The sequence below is a fragment of the Panthera uncia genome (assembly GCF_023721935.1).
Source record: "Panthera uncia isolate 11264 chromosome E2 unlocalized genomic scaffold, Puncia_PCG_1.0 HiC_scaffold_20, whole genome shotgun sequence".
Taxonomy (NCBI): domain Eukaryota; kingdom Metazoa; phylum Chordata; class Mammalia; order Carnivora; family Felidae; genus Panthera; species Panthera uncia.
This window is the reverse complement of record NW_026057589.1, coordinates 24,193,257-24,207,851: the sequence shown is the minus strand read 5'-3', so window position 1 is coordinate 24,207,851 and position 14,595 is coordinate 24,193,257. Positions and strand designations below refer to the sequence as shown.

Below are 14,595 nucleotides of genomic sequence, written 5' to 3'. Positions count from 1 at the left end.
ATGATCTCGCGGTTCGTGAGTTCGAGCCCCGTGTCGGGCTCTGTGCTGACAGCTCAGAGCCTGGAGCCTGTTTCGGATTCTGTGTCTCCCTCTCTCTGACCCTCCCCCGTTCGTGCTCTGTCTGTCTCTGTCTCAAAAATAAATAAACGTTAAAAAAAAAAATTATAAAAAAAAAAATGAAAATCTGTTGTACGGCAATTACATCTCAATAAAAAACCATCTGTGCATAAAAAATAAAAACATCTTGCTTTTAAAAATAAGAGACAAGCATTTTTTTTAATTAGTCAACATGTGTAGTAACGTGTCCTGTTAACGGAAACCAACCCGGAGCACGAGGGTTTGAGCTGCTGTCTGACTCATCACACAGGCTGGCCCCGTAGGGCACCGGGGACAAGCGGGAATTCTCCCACTCCAGGTAGGCACCATGCGGGCACCGTCCTGCCAGCTTTGTGGCGGTCATCAGCTAGGACAGTAGCCACAGCTCAGCAATGTCCTACTCACTGTACTTTCTCCAAATGGCACGGTGTGTAGCTTCAATGAAGTGCAAAAGAGGAATTTCTACGCTGATCTGTATGAACGTCCTTATCCATGCCCCTGACCCCTGCAGCCCACATTCTAAAAATTTTTTTTAAACGCTTATTCGCTTTTTGAGAGACAGAGACAGAGTGTGAGCAGGGCAGGGGGCAGGGAGAGAGGGAGACCCAGAATTGGAAGCAGGCTCCGGGCCCTGAGCTGTCAGCACAGAGCCCGACGCGGGGCTCGAACTCACGAACCGTGAGATCATGACCTGAGCTGAAGTCAGACGCTTAACCGCTTAACTAAGCCACCCAGGTGCCCCTGCAGCCCACATTCTAAAACGGAGGCCCTTCTGAAATGCGGAGAGGGCCCGCCGCAGCTCCTCAGGGAGCACGTCAGCAGTCGGCCACTTCCAACGTCGACACCAACGTGAGAGGAGCTTTAGAGGTAAAGCCTCAAGTCGCTACACCTAGAACCACAATTAAGCAAAATCCAAATTTACGGTGCACTTCCAAGAAAGAAAAGCACCTACCTGCAGCAACCCGAGTGTTCTTTTCCCCGAGAAGAACACCGTCATTGGATGAAACCTATCCAAATACCCTCACCAACAGGTTTATTACAACGGTTAAGCTTTAGCATCAAAGAAAAAGGTTTTCTCTCATTTCTTTTTCTTGGACTCATTTAAAGAATCTCATTCAAGCGTACAATCTGCAAATCTGGATCCTAAGTCGCCACCTGGAGCTGGCAGCGCTCTGCCGCCTTCTGCCCCCCAGGGAGTAAAGAGAACAAGTAACTCTCAGAGCTAAGAGCACGGTCTCGAGAAAGAACCAGCAGACGAGCGGGCGCATCTCAGAATGCAGACACCGACTTAGCTGCGCACCGCGGCTTCGGGCTGGCTCTGGGCCTCAGGCAGCCTCTCCAAATGGAAGGGCGAGCGGGGTTTCAGACGACGGCTTCTCACCCACCACCCGATTCCTCGTTAACTGAAAAGACCTTTTAAGGGGCCCCCATCTGTCGGGTTCAATTACACTCAGACTTCCCCACGAATCATCCACAATATGGGCCTAAAAAACCTTAAATTAAAAGCATATGATTTACATCTAAAGTAATCCAGAACTTAAATGCTTCTAACTTATATTTTAAATATCTGAGGCCCAAAATAAATAATTGGTAAAAGTACTCTGTTACTCAGAATGTGAATCAATTTTTAATTTATTTTGGAGACTTTCCCTTTTCTACGTCCCACTCAATACTCGCATTTCATACGCACAATTCTCATTTACTTACGGTTTACAAATTTGTAACCTTCTAACTAAAATATACACTTTTTCCTCTGATCTACTGTAATTAAATTCTTCTCCCTTACTTCTCCCCAAAATTTCCTGTCAGCAGCTTTCAACTGTTGTCTTAATTCTTTAAAAATCATTCATATACATATGACTTAAGGCCACGCTTAGGAGAAAACAGAAAAAGGACTGTTCCTTTCTTACTCTTACACCAGTTTCTACACGTAACTGTTCTACGAAAAACATTCACAAACCCTGTGTCAAGACACAGTAAGTGCGCTCTCTGGCGAGTTGATTTTATGTTACCGGTACAATTACTCAAAGCCAGAAAACCCACCTGATTTGGTTTAGCCAAATCATATATCTGACTCGGTATCAGAAAGCTTTCCTTTTAATTTACCGCTTGTCAATACACACACAGAAAACCACAGCAGCTTTACCTCCTGTCTTGGGGCAGAGGGAAGCACGGTGGGATCTCCACCCAGGGAGGCTGCCCATGGTGTCTCCCCGCCAGCCCCGCGATGGAGAAAACGCTGAAGAAAGCTGGAGAAGCTGGTGGCTCCCTGCCGCCCGGAAGTGCCTTCATCCAAGTGAGCCCCTCCGCCTTCGGACAACCCAAAGCCCAACAGGACACGGCACACCGGCCTGGAGGCCCAGATCCAAAGGAAGCGGTGCCACCCTGTCTCCCAGCCCCCACCCCCCAGCTTCATGGTTAGGACCGCAGGAGACGGAAACGGAGCCCGTAAAGGCAGGCCCAGGTCACCTCCGTCTCGTCTTGTTTTTGAAGACGAGGAAACTGGAAACGGACAATTAATACCAGCGCGTGACTTGACCCAGGTCACCGCGCGGCTTCAGACCAGGGCAGCCCGTGGCACGCAGAGGCCTGTTCTCCCAGTAACACACCCTGCTCCGGACGCAAAACAAATCCCAAAACAAGCGGCTCGCAGGTCCAAACCGCAGCCGCGACAGCGCCCTTCAGGCCCGGAACTCACCCGCCTGCCCCTGACGGAACCGTCACAAGGCATCAGCTGTGGAATCTGAACGGGCAGACTTCGTCGACACTTTCCCCGACTCGTCAAGATTACCTCTTCCAAACACAGGTAAGGAAGTCACACACGAAGGAGGACCACCCTCGGCATGGGCCGGCTGCTTGCTCACGAGTCATTCTCTTCTCGTGCCCGGGAGCAGCAGTTCCCACTGGAACTGCTGGGGGCAGGGTCTGAAATCCAGTGGGGCCTACTGGGTCATCACACTCTCGAGACACCGCTGGCACTTCGCGGGTACGGCCAAGGAGGTTAAGACGTCCTTCGGCGCGTGAGACGCGCTCATCTAACAAAACATCTTCCTGCACAAACTTCCAATGTCCCCGACGCTCAAGGAAAATCAGGATTCTAACGGCTCTCTGAGCCTAGCATCTGACTCTATTCTACGCTCCAACACAAAATGTTCTCGGGTAATTTTAACGTAACAAACTTTCCAGGAATTCAACTATCGTTCGAGTCTAGAAAAAATTCCATTTTGCTTTATTTGAAAGTTCATCAGGAACGGCTCGTCATCTTGTAGGATTCCATCACCAACTAGTATTTGAGTTCCCAGTGTGTGTGGACTCACGCCACAGCCCTCCCCACCACCAGGACTCCGCATACGACGTCTGGGCATCTGGCCTGCTCACTGCCCCCTCGTGCATCTCACCTAACCGTTCACTCACGGAAATACGTGTTATCGTATTATACCCCGCCGGCCTTTAATTTCTCCTTATGCTACCATTAAGACATTTTACTGGTTTTTCCAATATAAATGTTTTCTTCACGTCACATTTTGGGATAAGAAGGTATCACAAAAAAACTGCTCTGAAAACAGGCACTGGTTCTGCCAGGGTGGAGCCCCACGGCCTACAGAGAAGAGGGTCCACGAGGGTCTGCTGGAGGAAACCCACGCGGGATCTGGTAGGACACCTGCAAACACAGGGCGAAAGCCTGTCTCCGAGCAACACCACGGATGAGCCCACCTTCCCTAGGGACAGAGATCAGGCGTGGGCCACGCGGCATCCCAGACACACGAGGCACTAGCAATCACACCCACACAGCAGCCGTCCCAGACAAACTGGGACAAGTGGCCATCTTGAAAGTGAAGCGTGTTCGTGAGCACTCCCAAACCAAACCAGGAACCCCCGGTCAACCCCACCTGCCCCGTATCGCTGCTCCCATCCCCAGGGCACGTGGGCAGGGCAGAACCCAGCAGACACTGGCAGCAAGGCGACAACAAGAGAGCCCTTAGCAAAAACGCTTCAAGTTCTCATCACCTACAAGGACAAATTCTGCCGCCACCACAAGTGTGACTTTCTTTGGAGCCCCCGTGGGAAGAGATGAGACGCCAAGGCTGATGGAAACTGATGCCCAGAGCCTGAGCTTTTTAGGTCACGCCAGGAACACCAGCATCTAACTGGGCACCCTGGACAGAGACACAAACAGGCCACAGACGGGGAGACATCTTTCCAGTCTAGGTGAATTCTTTATGAAGTTTCAACTCACACGGTGGAAAACTACCACAGGCACCACTAGGTTAGACCGTGAGTGTTTTTAGAAGACACAGTAACTACCGATAGGAAGGAAAGTGCAGGATGCTCCAGGAACACTTTCAAGCACTAGCATCTGAGAATCAGCCACACGGGACACAGTAAAGGGAAGAAAGGTACACCTTCCAAGATCTGGTGGGCTGGCTGCAGACGACACGCCACAGGCTGGTTCATGCCCGGGAGCCGACTCAGAGGCACTCAGGCTGCACGTCACGCGTATGCTTTCCTCTCGCTACACCCGGGGCCAGGGAACCGAGGAGGGGACGCCGGCGTGGGCACAACTCCCGCCACCGGGCCAGGCGGGCCGGCGGGCCGGCGAGGGGGCCCCGCGCTCTGCTCTTACCATCGCACTTTGTTGCACGTCTGGGTCGCGCCGAGGGGGGAGCCGGCCACCATGGGGACTTGGATGGGGCTGTGCTGCTTGTTCGTGACCAGGTCCAGCTTCTCCTCTAACGACTTACAAGTGGCCTCCAGGGCTTGCAGCTTGGCCTCGATGCTATCCAACCGTAAGCAGATTGTCTGGTTAATGGAGTACAGGAATGACTGCAAGCGGAAAAGAGAAGACCCTCAGAAGGGACGCCGAGAACCGTAAGCAGCCACGTCCCCGGATGCCGACTCCGGTCGCATCTGTTCGGGGAGAACCACCCCGCAGCGCCTCCGTGGGGGCCCCCTTCCCCAGGGCGCGCTTTCCGGGGCCGTCCCCGTGCGCCCAGGGTCCCAGCTCTGCGACAGCGCGCACGCGGTCTTCGGGACGCTGCCCTGCTGGCCCGAGTCGCCCACCGGGCAAGCGGCACACAGCAAGCGGACGGCCTGCCGGTGCCGGCCGGACGCTTCCGAACGGCAAGCCCGCCACCCAGTGGCCGGCACGCGGCCTGCGCGTGCAGGGCTGCGGGCTCAAGTCCCACCCGCCTCCCTGGGCCATGGAGCTTCCCTCAAATTCGCTTCCCGCCAGTGGTGCTCCTGGGGGGGGAGCTCGCCCGCAACCAGTGCACTGCCTGCTGCAGGTGGGGGGGAGGGGGGGGCTCGAGAAACCACCGCCGGACAGAACAGGAAGCGGTGTCCATCTCTTCTCCCTCCGTTCCTGACTTTGACTTGGGAGAGTAACAGACACCTGCGAAAGACGGGCGCGGAACCAGGAGACGGGGACCCGGGACCAGGCTACCGGGACAGACCGGGGGGGGGGGGGGGGGAACAGGGCTGTGGGAACAAGAGACCCGGGCGGGCACGGGGCTGAGGGGACCAGGGGGACCAAGAACGGGGGCGAGGCGGGCTCTAATGGGGAGGGGCAGACATCCTCAGTCCGTGCGCAGCCGAGCTCGTCTTCTCAAGGACCTAGGCGCTTCTGAAACCGCCTGCGCGGGGAGGGAGGGGGGGTGGGGAGGAGGGGAGCCACGTGATGAACACAGTCCACACGCGTCCACGCAACCCGCTTCGTGGAGCGGTCACTGTGCCGACACACCTCCTCACCAGAGCGGCCACTGGCAGGGAAGGCCCACCTGCACCCCCTCCGAGGACACTCCCCGCGGGGACCGGGTGTGAGGACAGCACGTGAGGGCAGCGAAAGGACCGTGAGCGAACAGCACGGGACGGCTGGGAGGGGGCAGCGCGCGAGAGCAGCGTGAGAACGGCGCGTGACGGCAGCACGTAACAAGAGGGCGGGGCAGCGCGTGACGGCAGCACGTGATCACAGGGAGGGGGCGGCGCGTCTCGCTCGCGCTGCGCCGCCGCACGCAGCCGCGGCCCTGCGGGGCCCACGGTGCCACAGCGGCACAGGTGGGGCCCGGCGTGGGGTGGGGACGGCGTGGCGGGGCGGGGCGGGGCGGGGCGCGGGGCGCGTGCTGTCGGAGGGCGCGGAGCGGACACGGAGCGGCGAGGGGGCACACTCCACGCGGCAGGCGCGCCCCCGGCAGGCGGGGCAGGGGGAGGAGGGACCGGGGAGGCGCCGCACTCTCACCTTGATGGAGGGGTCCTGGCAGTTGATCTCCAGGCGCTGGCGCTTCAGGGCCGGCTCGTCGTCGTCGGTCACCACATGGTTCTCCAGGACCACTGAAAACCAACGGCGGGGACAGAACACACACTTGAACGTGAACGGCCGGACGGGGCCGCGTCGATACTAAGCGAGTAAGCAGTCGGGCCGCCTTTCCAGTAATGGAGAAATAACGCGACCCCTTTCTCATTGTACTTGTTTCGTGTAAACTTAAAACTCTCAAACAGAAAACAGGAGCTCCCCTTAATCTCAAAAAAAAAAAAAAAAAGTGCAACACCAGACAAAGGAGTTCCCTGATAGGCCACCAACTTGACCTAACACCAAAACGACAGCCTTCCCACTTAGCGCTTGCTCCGTTGAGCTGCCCTGTTGGAACGTCAGCAGGAGAAAACCCAAGTAGCACACATTTCTCTCCAGCGTCCAAGTCCTGTCTGTTGGCCACCGCACTGGAAAACCAAAACCGCTCTCATACTCCCCTTCCGTAGGTGTTTACTCCTCAAAACCGTCTCAGCCCCGGCGCGCGGGGAGACCGCCTCAGCTCTCCCTGCACTAGCCACCCGCCCTGTCCGCACCTCCCAACTCCCCCTCCCAGCTCCTCCGCACTCTGGGCCGGCCCGGGTGTGCTCCCCACCGCCTTCCGATCGTCCAGCATCCACCGCAAAAACAACAGTAAAGGTGACACAAAATCCCACACCAAAACTGCCACAATCACATCGTCCCTGCAAACGCGCTTCTCTCTACCCCTGCTCCTCGGCCCCAGACCTAGTCAATCTGTAAGCGGGACACACCCACAAACGTAGACAGAATTTTAGATTCGACGTTTGTTTTCCACATGATACGGTGAGGGCTTTTCCATTTTGCCCCAGTATTTCCTCCTCCTCGTCTTGCCAAAGTCACCAACCTTCACTGCCTAGTATATTTCCCCTCCCCCCGTCCCGCGTGGTCACACGTGTACACAAACATGGTCCACAGAGTGGGGGTGCCACGGGCTTACCAACAGATCCGTCTGCATTTTTCCTCTCCACTTAGCAACGGAACGTGGACAACCCTCCTGGTTAGTGGCTTCAGTTACTTTTTAAGGGCAATATCAGAAATATTACCAGTGCGTGAGGATACACAGGTGCGTGTGTAGAACGCTGTACGTATACATGCGCACCCCCGTGCAGATGCCGGAACTCACACCAGCTCATGCTGTGATACCAGCATGGCACGGCGTCTACCCCCTGGGCAGGCGCCTCCCCGCCCTTTACCCACAGAGCTATGCACAGATGCGGGCAAAGCGCATCCTGCTGGCATGTGATTCCTCACCTGCTAAGGGACAGCTGGGGCAAGCACGGGGAAAGCCAGGTGCCCTGCCCCCACCTCAAAGCATTGACACTTTGACAGCTTGTACAGACTAAGGTTCCAAATAAGATCTCGATTTTTTTTCAAGTGTCAATGCCTTTAAGCCCATACCTACTAGATGACTCATCTCCAAACTCCAACACTTGGAGACGCTGAATGGTCCTATGGCTCAAACGTGAACCTTTCATGGGTCCAAGGCAAGAGCTGTAAACTGATTTCCTAGAGGTAAATTATCCAGAGCTGTACCTTGCAGACCCTTATAGCCAAGGTCAACAATAACAGAAAGCATCTTGCTTACCAAAGGGCTTTGCATCATGCACCGTGGATCCTGTGGAGGGAATGCCTCAGCCACCTCCACGGAAATGGGTGAGAATGGATTCTCATTCAATTAAGTAAAAATAGGAAAAATCCATGCCTACGAGTGTTTGTGGTTAGCAAAACACGGGTTCTCAAAACCCGAGTCTATTTACTCCCACTGGTGGGTGAAAACTCGTAGGTGAATTGTATCAGGACTGGAAGACAGATCCTGGCAACCGTTATTCTAATCCTTTTAATTTGCTGAACAGAAAGCAAGTCCAGTGAGGTTAAGTGACTTGTCCAGGGCCACACGGCTAGTTCCTGTAACTACAGAAGAGTCCGCGCCCCACAGCAGCGTCAAGTACCTCAAGGCTTTAAGCAAAGGGGCAGACGCGTAAAAGGCAGTGCACCCGCGGCAGATGACAGAGGTGAGCATGCCAGGATCCTAGCAGTGACCTTCTATGGACGTGGGGCTGCAAGTTTACTTTCCTTCGTCCTTTGCTACATTTGCACACCTTGCTTGCGCTGCCTTTTAGAATTCTGCTCGCAGTACTTTTGGGTAGAAGAACTCCGTGTTCATTACAGCCGTGACTAACAACTGGAAGGGCAGGCCTAAAGAAGGCTGCAATCTCGGTCCATGCTAGACGGGCATAGTGAGCGTAGCCATGGCCGGGGGCGGGAGGGAGGCGGCAGCGAGGGGACATGAAAAGTAGAGGAACCTAAACGTCTTTGTTTTCATACATGCCAGTAAGCAGTTCTTCTGCTAGGATTTACGTCTACTCGCCTAACTACTTGTAAATTTCACAAAGTTCGTATTTTATGGATGAGGGAAAAAAATCATCTCAGTCTTAAGCCCACTCTAGAGGCAAACACATATATGCAGCATGGTATTTGCTGGGTGTGTGCAAGTCCTTTTGGACCAGAGATTGGAAGCTTTCTGTCTACTAAGGCCTCAGAGAGCCCCGTACACAATGGTCTCAAGAAACAGTAAACTACAGTTGCCAGTTATGAAGGAACAGAGACGGGATAAAACCAAGCTTAGACATGGTTTCTCTGAGCCTTCTCTGAACTATAATCTACAGAGAAACAATTTATTTAGGAAGGAAACTCTCTGGAACTTTAACAGTTCTAAAAAGGTTTAAAAGTTATGTAATAGGAACATTTTTCTTTGGTAACACTGCAATGTGTGTTTTCTAAAGAAACTGTCATTCACCTACCAAAATATGAAGACATTTTTAAAAGTGTTCTACAGTGATAGTGCTTCTGTTTTTCTTAGCTCAGTGGCATCTAAGGTGTGGTGCTAATGAGGCCAAGGTTCCAAGTTCTAGCTCTAAACAAACAGACTCTCACAGACAAAACTGTGGTCACACAGCCGCACTCACAGACCGTAACTTTGTTCAGTGACCTGCCAGGCTCTTGATCTCGCCAGCCGACAGGTGACAGTGGTTCTTACAAACAAATCAGAAGCAAAATAAGAGGAAAAGCACAGCATCCCTCAAAAGAGGACCTCGGTTTCTTTGTGACTGCTCACGTGATTCTAAAATCATTTATACTACTCTCTCCCTTCCAGAGCAGAGCCAAGTTCCAAATGAAGTTTTTTCAATTAACATATCGAACAGATCACAAAAGATAGACGTCTTCCTACTTCTTATGAGATTTCTGAAAATTCTCTTTTCTGCAGGGGAAAAAAAAAGTCAGCCTTTCAATTCTATTATTCCAAAAAGAATAACCAGGCAACTAAAACACTCAGTGATTGTATCGTATGCACTTCTCATTTCAAACTTTAAAAAAAAAAAAGGGGGGGGAGGAATTTACTAAGAAATCTTCTAAAACAAATGTGTACACAAAGCTTTTCATAGATGAAATTCCTAAAATGTAGGGTTTCTTTTATACACAGTCTCTCAAGACAAATATTTAAAGTTTCAAAGTAGATGTGTGCTTTTAACATCATGAAGAAAAATTGCCAGCCTTAAACAAAAATACAGAAAAAAAGTCATTCTCACACACAGTCAATGACAGAATAACTGAATAAAACATTACTGCGAGGGGCGCCTGGGTGGCTCAGTCGTGAAGCGTCTGACTGGCTGAGGCCACGATCTCCTGGTTTGCTTATGAGGTCAAGCCCGTGGCGGGCTCTGTGCTGACAGCTCAGATCCTGGAGCCTGCTCGGGATCCTGTCTCCCTCTCGCTCTGACCACCCCCAACTCTCTCAAAAATAAACGTTAAAGAGAAAAAACCCACTATTGGAAATGTGATTATTAATCGTGCAAATAAACCAGGTGAGTGTTTAAAAAAAATTATTAAAAAAAAAAAGCGAAAACTTTTCCGGGAAATCTGTTAGTGTCGTATCAAAGGTTTGAACATACACAGCAGTTCTACTTCTGGGAACGTACCCTACAAACATATCTGCGAAGATACACAGGCAAGGGTCCTGACTACCAGGGTGTGGTGCAGACAAGGTCGGTGGTGTCTACAGGGAAGAGGCCCATCGGTCGGGGCACACGCGAAGCAGACCTGTGCGCTCCCGCAAAGCATGGTTTCCAAGGCGCACTACAGTCCGGGGGGAAGCCGTGGAACCCCAAGGGTCACAGGACCGCCGTGGGCAGGGGAGGAAGGTGGCTCCCCCCTGGGATGGACGGCCACGGGGCCGACGTTCCGGCTCCCCACGGTTAGCGCGTGCATCGCCTTTGCTCCTGCTTTACTTTTCAAAGGAAAGAAAACTTCTGGAAGTGCTTCTGGACTTCTGAAGGACAGAGAGAATAAGAATGTGAGCTGCCCCACAGCTCCCTACCTGGGTGACCAGGACTCAGGTCTTCCACGGCAATCTGCACCACATCCGCCAGATCCTGTTCTGACATCATCCAGAGCGAGAGGAGGGTGGCCGGCGAGTGGGCAGGAGTCAGACTCGCGCAGGACTGCGTCTCTGCCACCTACACAAGCGAGACAGACAGGGACAGGGAGATCACACGGTGACCTGTGACGTGAGGCTGACCGCCAGCCTCGTGGCTCCCAGATCACATCCCGTGCCGTGCTGTTGGATACAGGCCACTCCCCGCTTCAAACCACCAAAAGGTAGTGCTCTCGGAGAAGCGAGCGGCAGTTCAGAAACCCTGCTCATCCTCACCGCCAGACCGGCCCTGCCCCACAGCCTCTCGCTTCCCGCTTCCTCGGTCCACTCCGCGCCCCAGCCCCCCCTGCTCCGCCTCCCGTGACGGCCTGAGCACTGACCGTGCCGTCCGCCAGCCCGGAGTCTCAGCGGCCCCCGCCCGGCCGGCCCATCCTGCCACACACACCGCACCGCCCGGTACCACGCTGCCCTGCCTCCCGCTTTTACCTGAACGGGCCCTTCTACCCAGGGCTGTCGCTCCCATACTCCGTTTCTGCGGCTCGAGGCACCATTCCGCTAAGCGCCTCTGCTTTGCTTTCCTTTGGCTTCCAGAGCAGACCCAAACCACAGCACCGCCCTGCTACCATGGCCTGGGAGCACCATCGTCCGTTCCCCCAAGCGCCCTCACGGGCAGGGGTTTGAACGGTCATCCCTGAGCCAAAAACCATGTCTGGAACAGTCAGTTACTTTCTTCTTGCTCCTGAAACACTCTGATTAGGCCAAGAGAGACCTTATCTTCCAAAACAAAAATGAGGCCATGTCGTGTCAGATATGGTCTATCAACACACGGATCTAAAGATACTACGTAAAAATGGGACATCCTGGAGAACTCAGGAATCAACGTCACCGTGATATTTTATGTTACATGTTTTGTTTTAATTATTTGTGGTAAATGTTTATAAAATAAATCATGTATTGATCTTTCCCCAACTAGACTATGCCCTCAACTCTACAGCTGTGTTCCTTTTGGCACTGAGTGCTCCCAGCCCCCAGTCAACACTCCTGTGGGGCAGGAGGAGTCAAATTAAAGTTTTCAGATCGCCCGCTTTCAGCTACGGGTCTAGCGACAACTCCTGTTAACGAATAAGTTCCAAGAGGCATAAAGTTCTAAATTCTCACATCCTGTGAATAGAGTGGCTCCTCTTCCCCTTCTTCCAGATTTAAATTCTACATAATTTCTTAGAGGAAACAATTATAAAAAGGAGAAACCAATCTCCTGCCTTAAATCTCCCTTTTCTTTTTTCTTTTGGTGAGTGCAGGGGGTAGGGACAGTATGGGGGTGGGGACGGGCAGAGCAGAGAGAGAGAGAGAAAGGGAGAGAGAGAATCCCAAGCAGGCTCCAAGCTGAGTGCAGAGCCTGATTCGGGACTTGATCTCACGAGCCACGAGATCATGACCTGAGCAGAAGTCAAGAGTCAGATGCTTCACCAATTGAGCCACCCAGGCGCCCCTTAAATCTTCCTTTGTGGAGTATGTGCAACATTTCTATGTAAATGCATGATCAAATGTATAACCGGTAAAATTGCAAAGGTGCTTCTATTCCCAGCTGATACACCTGACTCAACAGTGAACAAGGTGTCTATGCACCAAAGGAGAAACTGATGACAAGCGCCAGGGAGGGAAAAAGAGGCCTCAAGGTACTGTGACAGAACCCTTTAAGAGTCCAACTATGAAAAGACAGCAGTGACGAAGATTTTTCATCTTTCCCTGTCCCGCCATAAAAACACATGAGCAAGTAGGATAGCAAAACCAAAATCCAGGCCCATGTCTATAACAAGATTCAGTGATGAGGTATGCCTAATGAACCCCAAAATACCAGCAAGTGGGGACAAATCACTGACAGCTACAGGATCGCCATGGTGGGAGCAGGTACAAAGCAGGAAGCAGAGAGAAGCAATGGGACAGGGTGACAACAGCAGCTGAAACCAGGCGGTGAGCACAGTCCAATGGCGGAAGCCACAAAGGGCTTTGCGGGAGCATCTAGAAGGCCTAGACAGTCTGGGCCCCATGAACTCTCAAGGCTAATTACCCAAAGCTCCCTTCTAGGCTAAATACCCTAGAGAGAAACAACTGGAAATAGAATACCAAATGTACAGGACAGAGAAAATAGAGACTGAGAGAAATGGAAGTCTGGTTGAAGATGAGAAAGGTGTACCCGGCTGGCTAAATCAGTGGTATGTGCTCTGAGTAGTGAGTTCGAGCCCCATGTTGGGTACAGAGCTAACTTAAAAAAAAAGAAAGTGGGAGAAAAAAAACAGAGCCAGGAGAGCTCAGAAAATGAGTTACTGCGTCTTTTAAAACTTTCTAACATCAATAGAATGTAGAGCCTAGAACACGGAAATTAGAGATAACTATTCTAAATCCTGCCTCCCTTCTAAATATCCAGGCAAATTAATTCCACATGAAAATGAACAACAGAAAATACTGAAGTCCAATCTCATGCAAAGATTATAGGTTTTAAAGGAGACTAAAGGAGCACTTTGGTGGCTCGGTCAGTTAAGCGTCCAACTTCAGCTCAGGTCATGATCTCTCGGTTCGTGGGTTCAGGCCCCGCGACAGGCTCCGTGCTGACAGCTCGGAGCCTGGAACCTGCTTCGGATTCTGTGTCTCCCTCTCTCTCTGCCCCTCTCCCACTCACACTCTGTGTGTCTCTCTCAAAAATAAACATTAAAAAAAATTTTTTAATAAAAAAATAGAAAAAGAGACTAAGGAGGAAAATAATAGCACTACAGACCATGAAAGCGTGCGTAAAGCCATGTCCTTGAAAGAGATGAAACCCAACCCTAGTATCCCAAAACAAGCTGAACTACACAGAGGGAGCGGGTTATCGTTAGCCGTTAAGCCAGCATTACAGATGTGCAGGAGGGAGGGGACAGGACGCAGGAGGGAAGTGACAAGGTGCCCAGGAGCACATAAACACGGTAAACTGTGCCTTAAGAAAAATGAAATGAGAAAAAGGGGGCAAATTGGAAGAATGAGAACGAAATGAAGGAAGAGTTCAAGAATGAGGAGCACAGATGACGGGCAGAGAAGGCCCCGTGGACGTGGAGAGCAAGGCTCTAATGACGAAAACCAAAGCAAAGTCCAAGGAAACAGAGCACTCAAAAGTGTAAATCAAGAAAACTCTTCAGAAGGGGGAAAGTTAAAAACTACTTATGAAAAAGACACACCACAAACCTCGGTGCGGGAGCGGGGGGACAAATCAATCCCAAGACACATGCTAATAAAAATTAAAAAAAAAAAATTCCTTTACACATCCAGGCAAAAAGAACAGGTGACTTAAAATGGGCAAAAACGGATGATTAAATACAACAGAAAGAAGTAGATTAACATGTCTAAGATACTCGAAGAAAGAAATGTGAGCCAAGAATTTTATATCCAGACAGAATGACTTTCAAGTGTGAAGGCAGCAAACATTTATCACCCTCTAGCTCTCAGAGAAGGGCGTTCCCATCAACCCTTCCTGAAAAAGCTGCTAGAAAACAAAGCTCAGAAAACTCAAGTCACTTGAGGAGACAACACGCACACTGGTTGGGGGTGAGCACTGTGCATTTACAAGCAGAACTAAGACTAAGTGAAGAATAAAGGAGAGAGTACCGTCCACAATGGCTACACGCTCTGTGACACACATACAACTGTTCACAATGGGGAAAAACGTTGGGAGAACATACACAGAAAAAGGCCGACGATCTCCCACGACCAT

The 14,595-nt window shown here is 51.7% G+C and overlaps 1 protein-coding gene across 5 annotated transcripts in view; it reads right to left on the bottom strand.

Annotated features, from left to right (window-relative positions):
* BANP (BTG3 associated nuclear protein) overlaps positions 1-14,595 on the bottom strand; it is a 113,057-nt gene that overhangs the window by 74,841 nt on the left and 23,621 nt on the right. For all 5 annotated transcript variants that reach the window (XM_049622641.1, XM_049622643.1, XM_049622642.1 and 2 more), the window contains exons 2-4: positions 10,797-10,935; positions 6,332-6,423; positions 4,721-4,920 (exon numbers count right to left, since the gene is read on the bottom strand). In XM_049622641.1, the coding sequence (XP_049478598.1) occupies positions 4,721-4,920; positions 6,332-6,423; positions 10,797-10,866 (362 nt within the window). In that variant the 5' untranslated portion in view covers positions 10,867-10,935. The remainder of the gene's footprint in view (positions 1-4,720; positions 4,921-6,331; positions 6,424-10,796; positions 10,936-14,595) is intronic.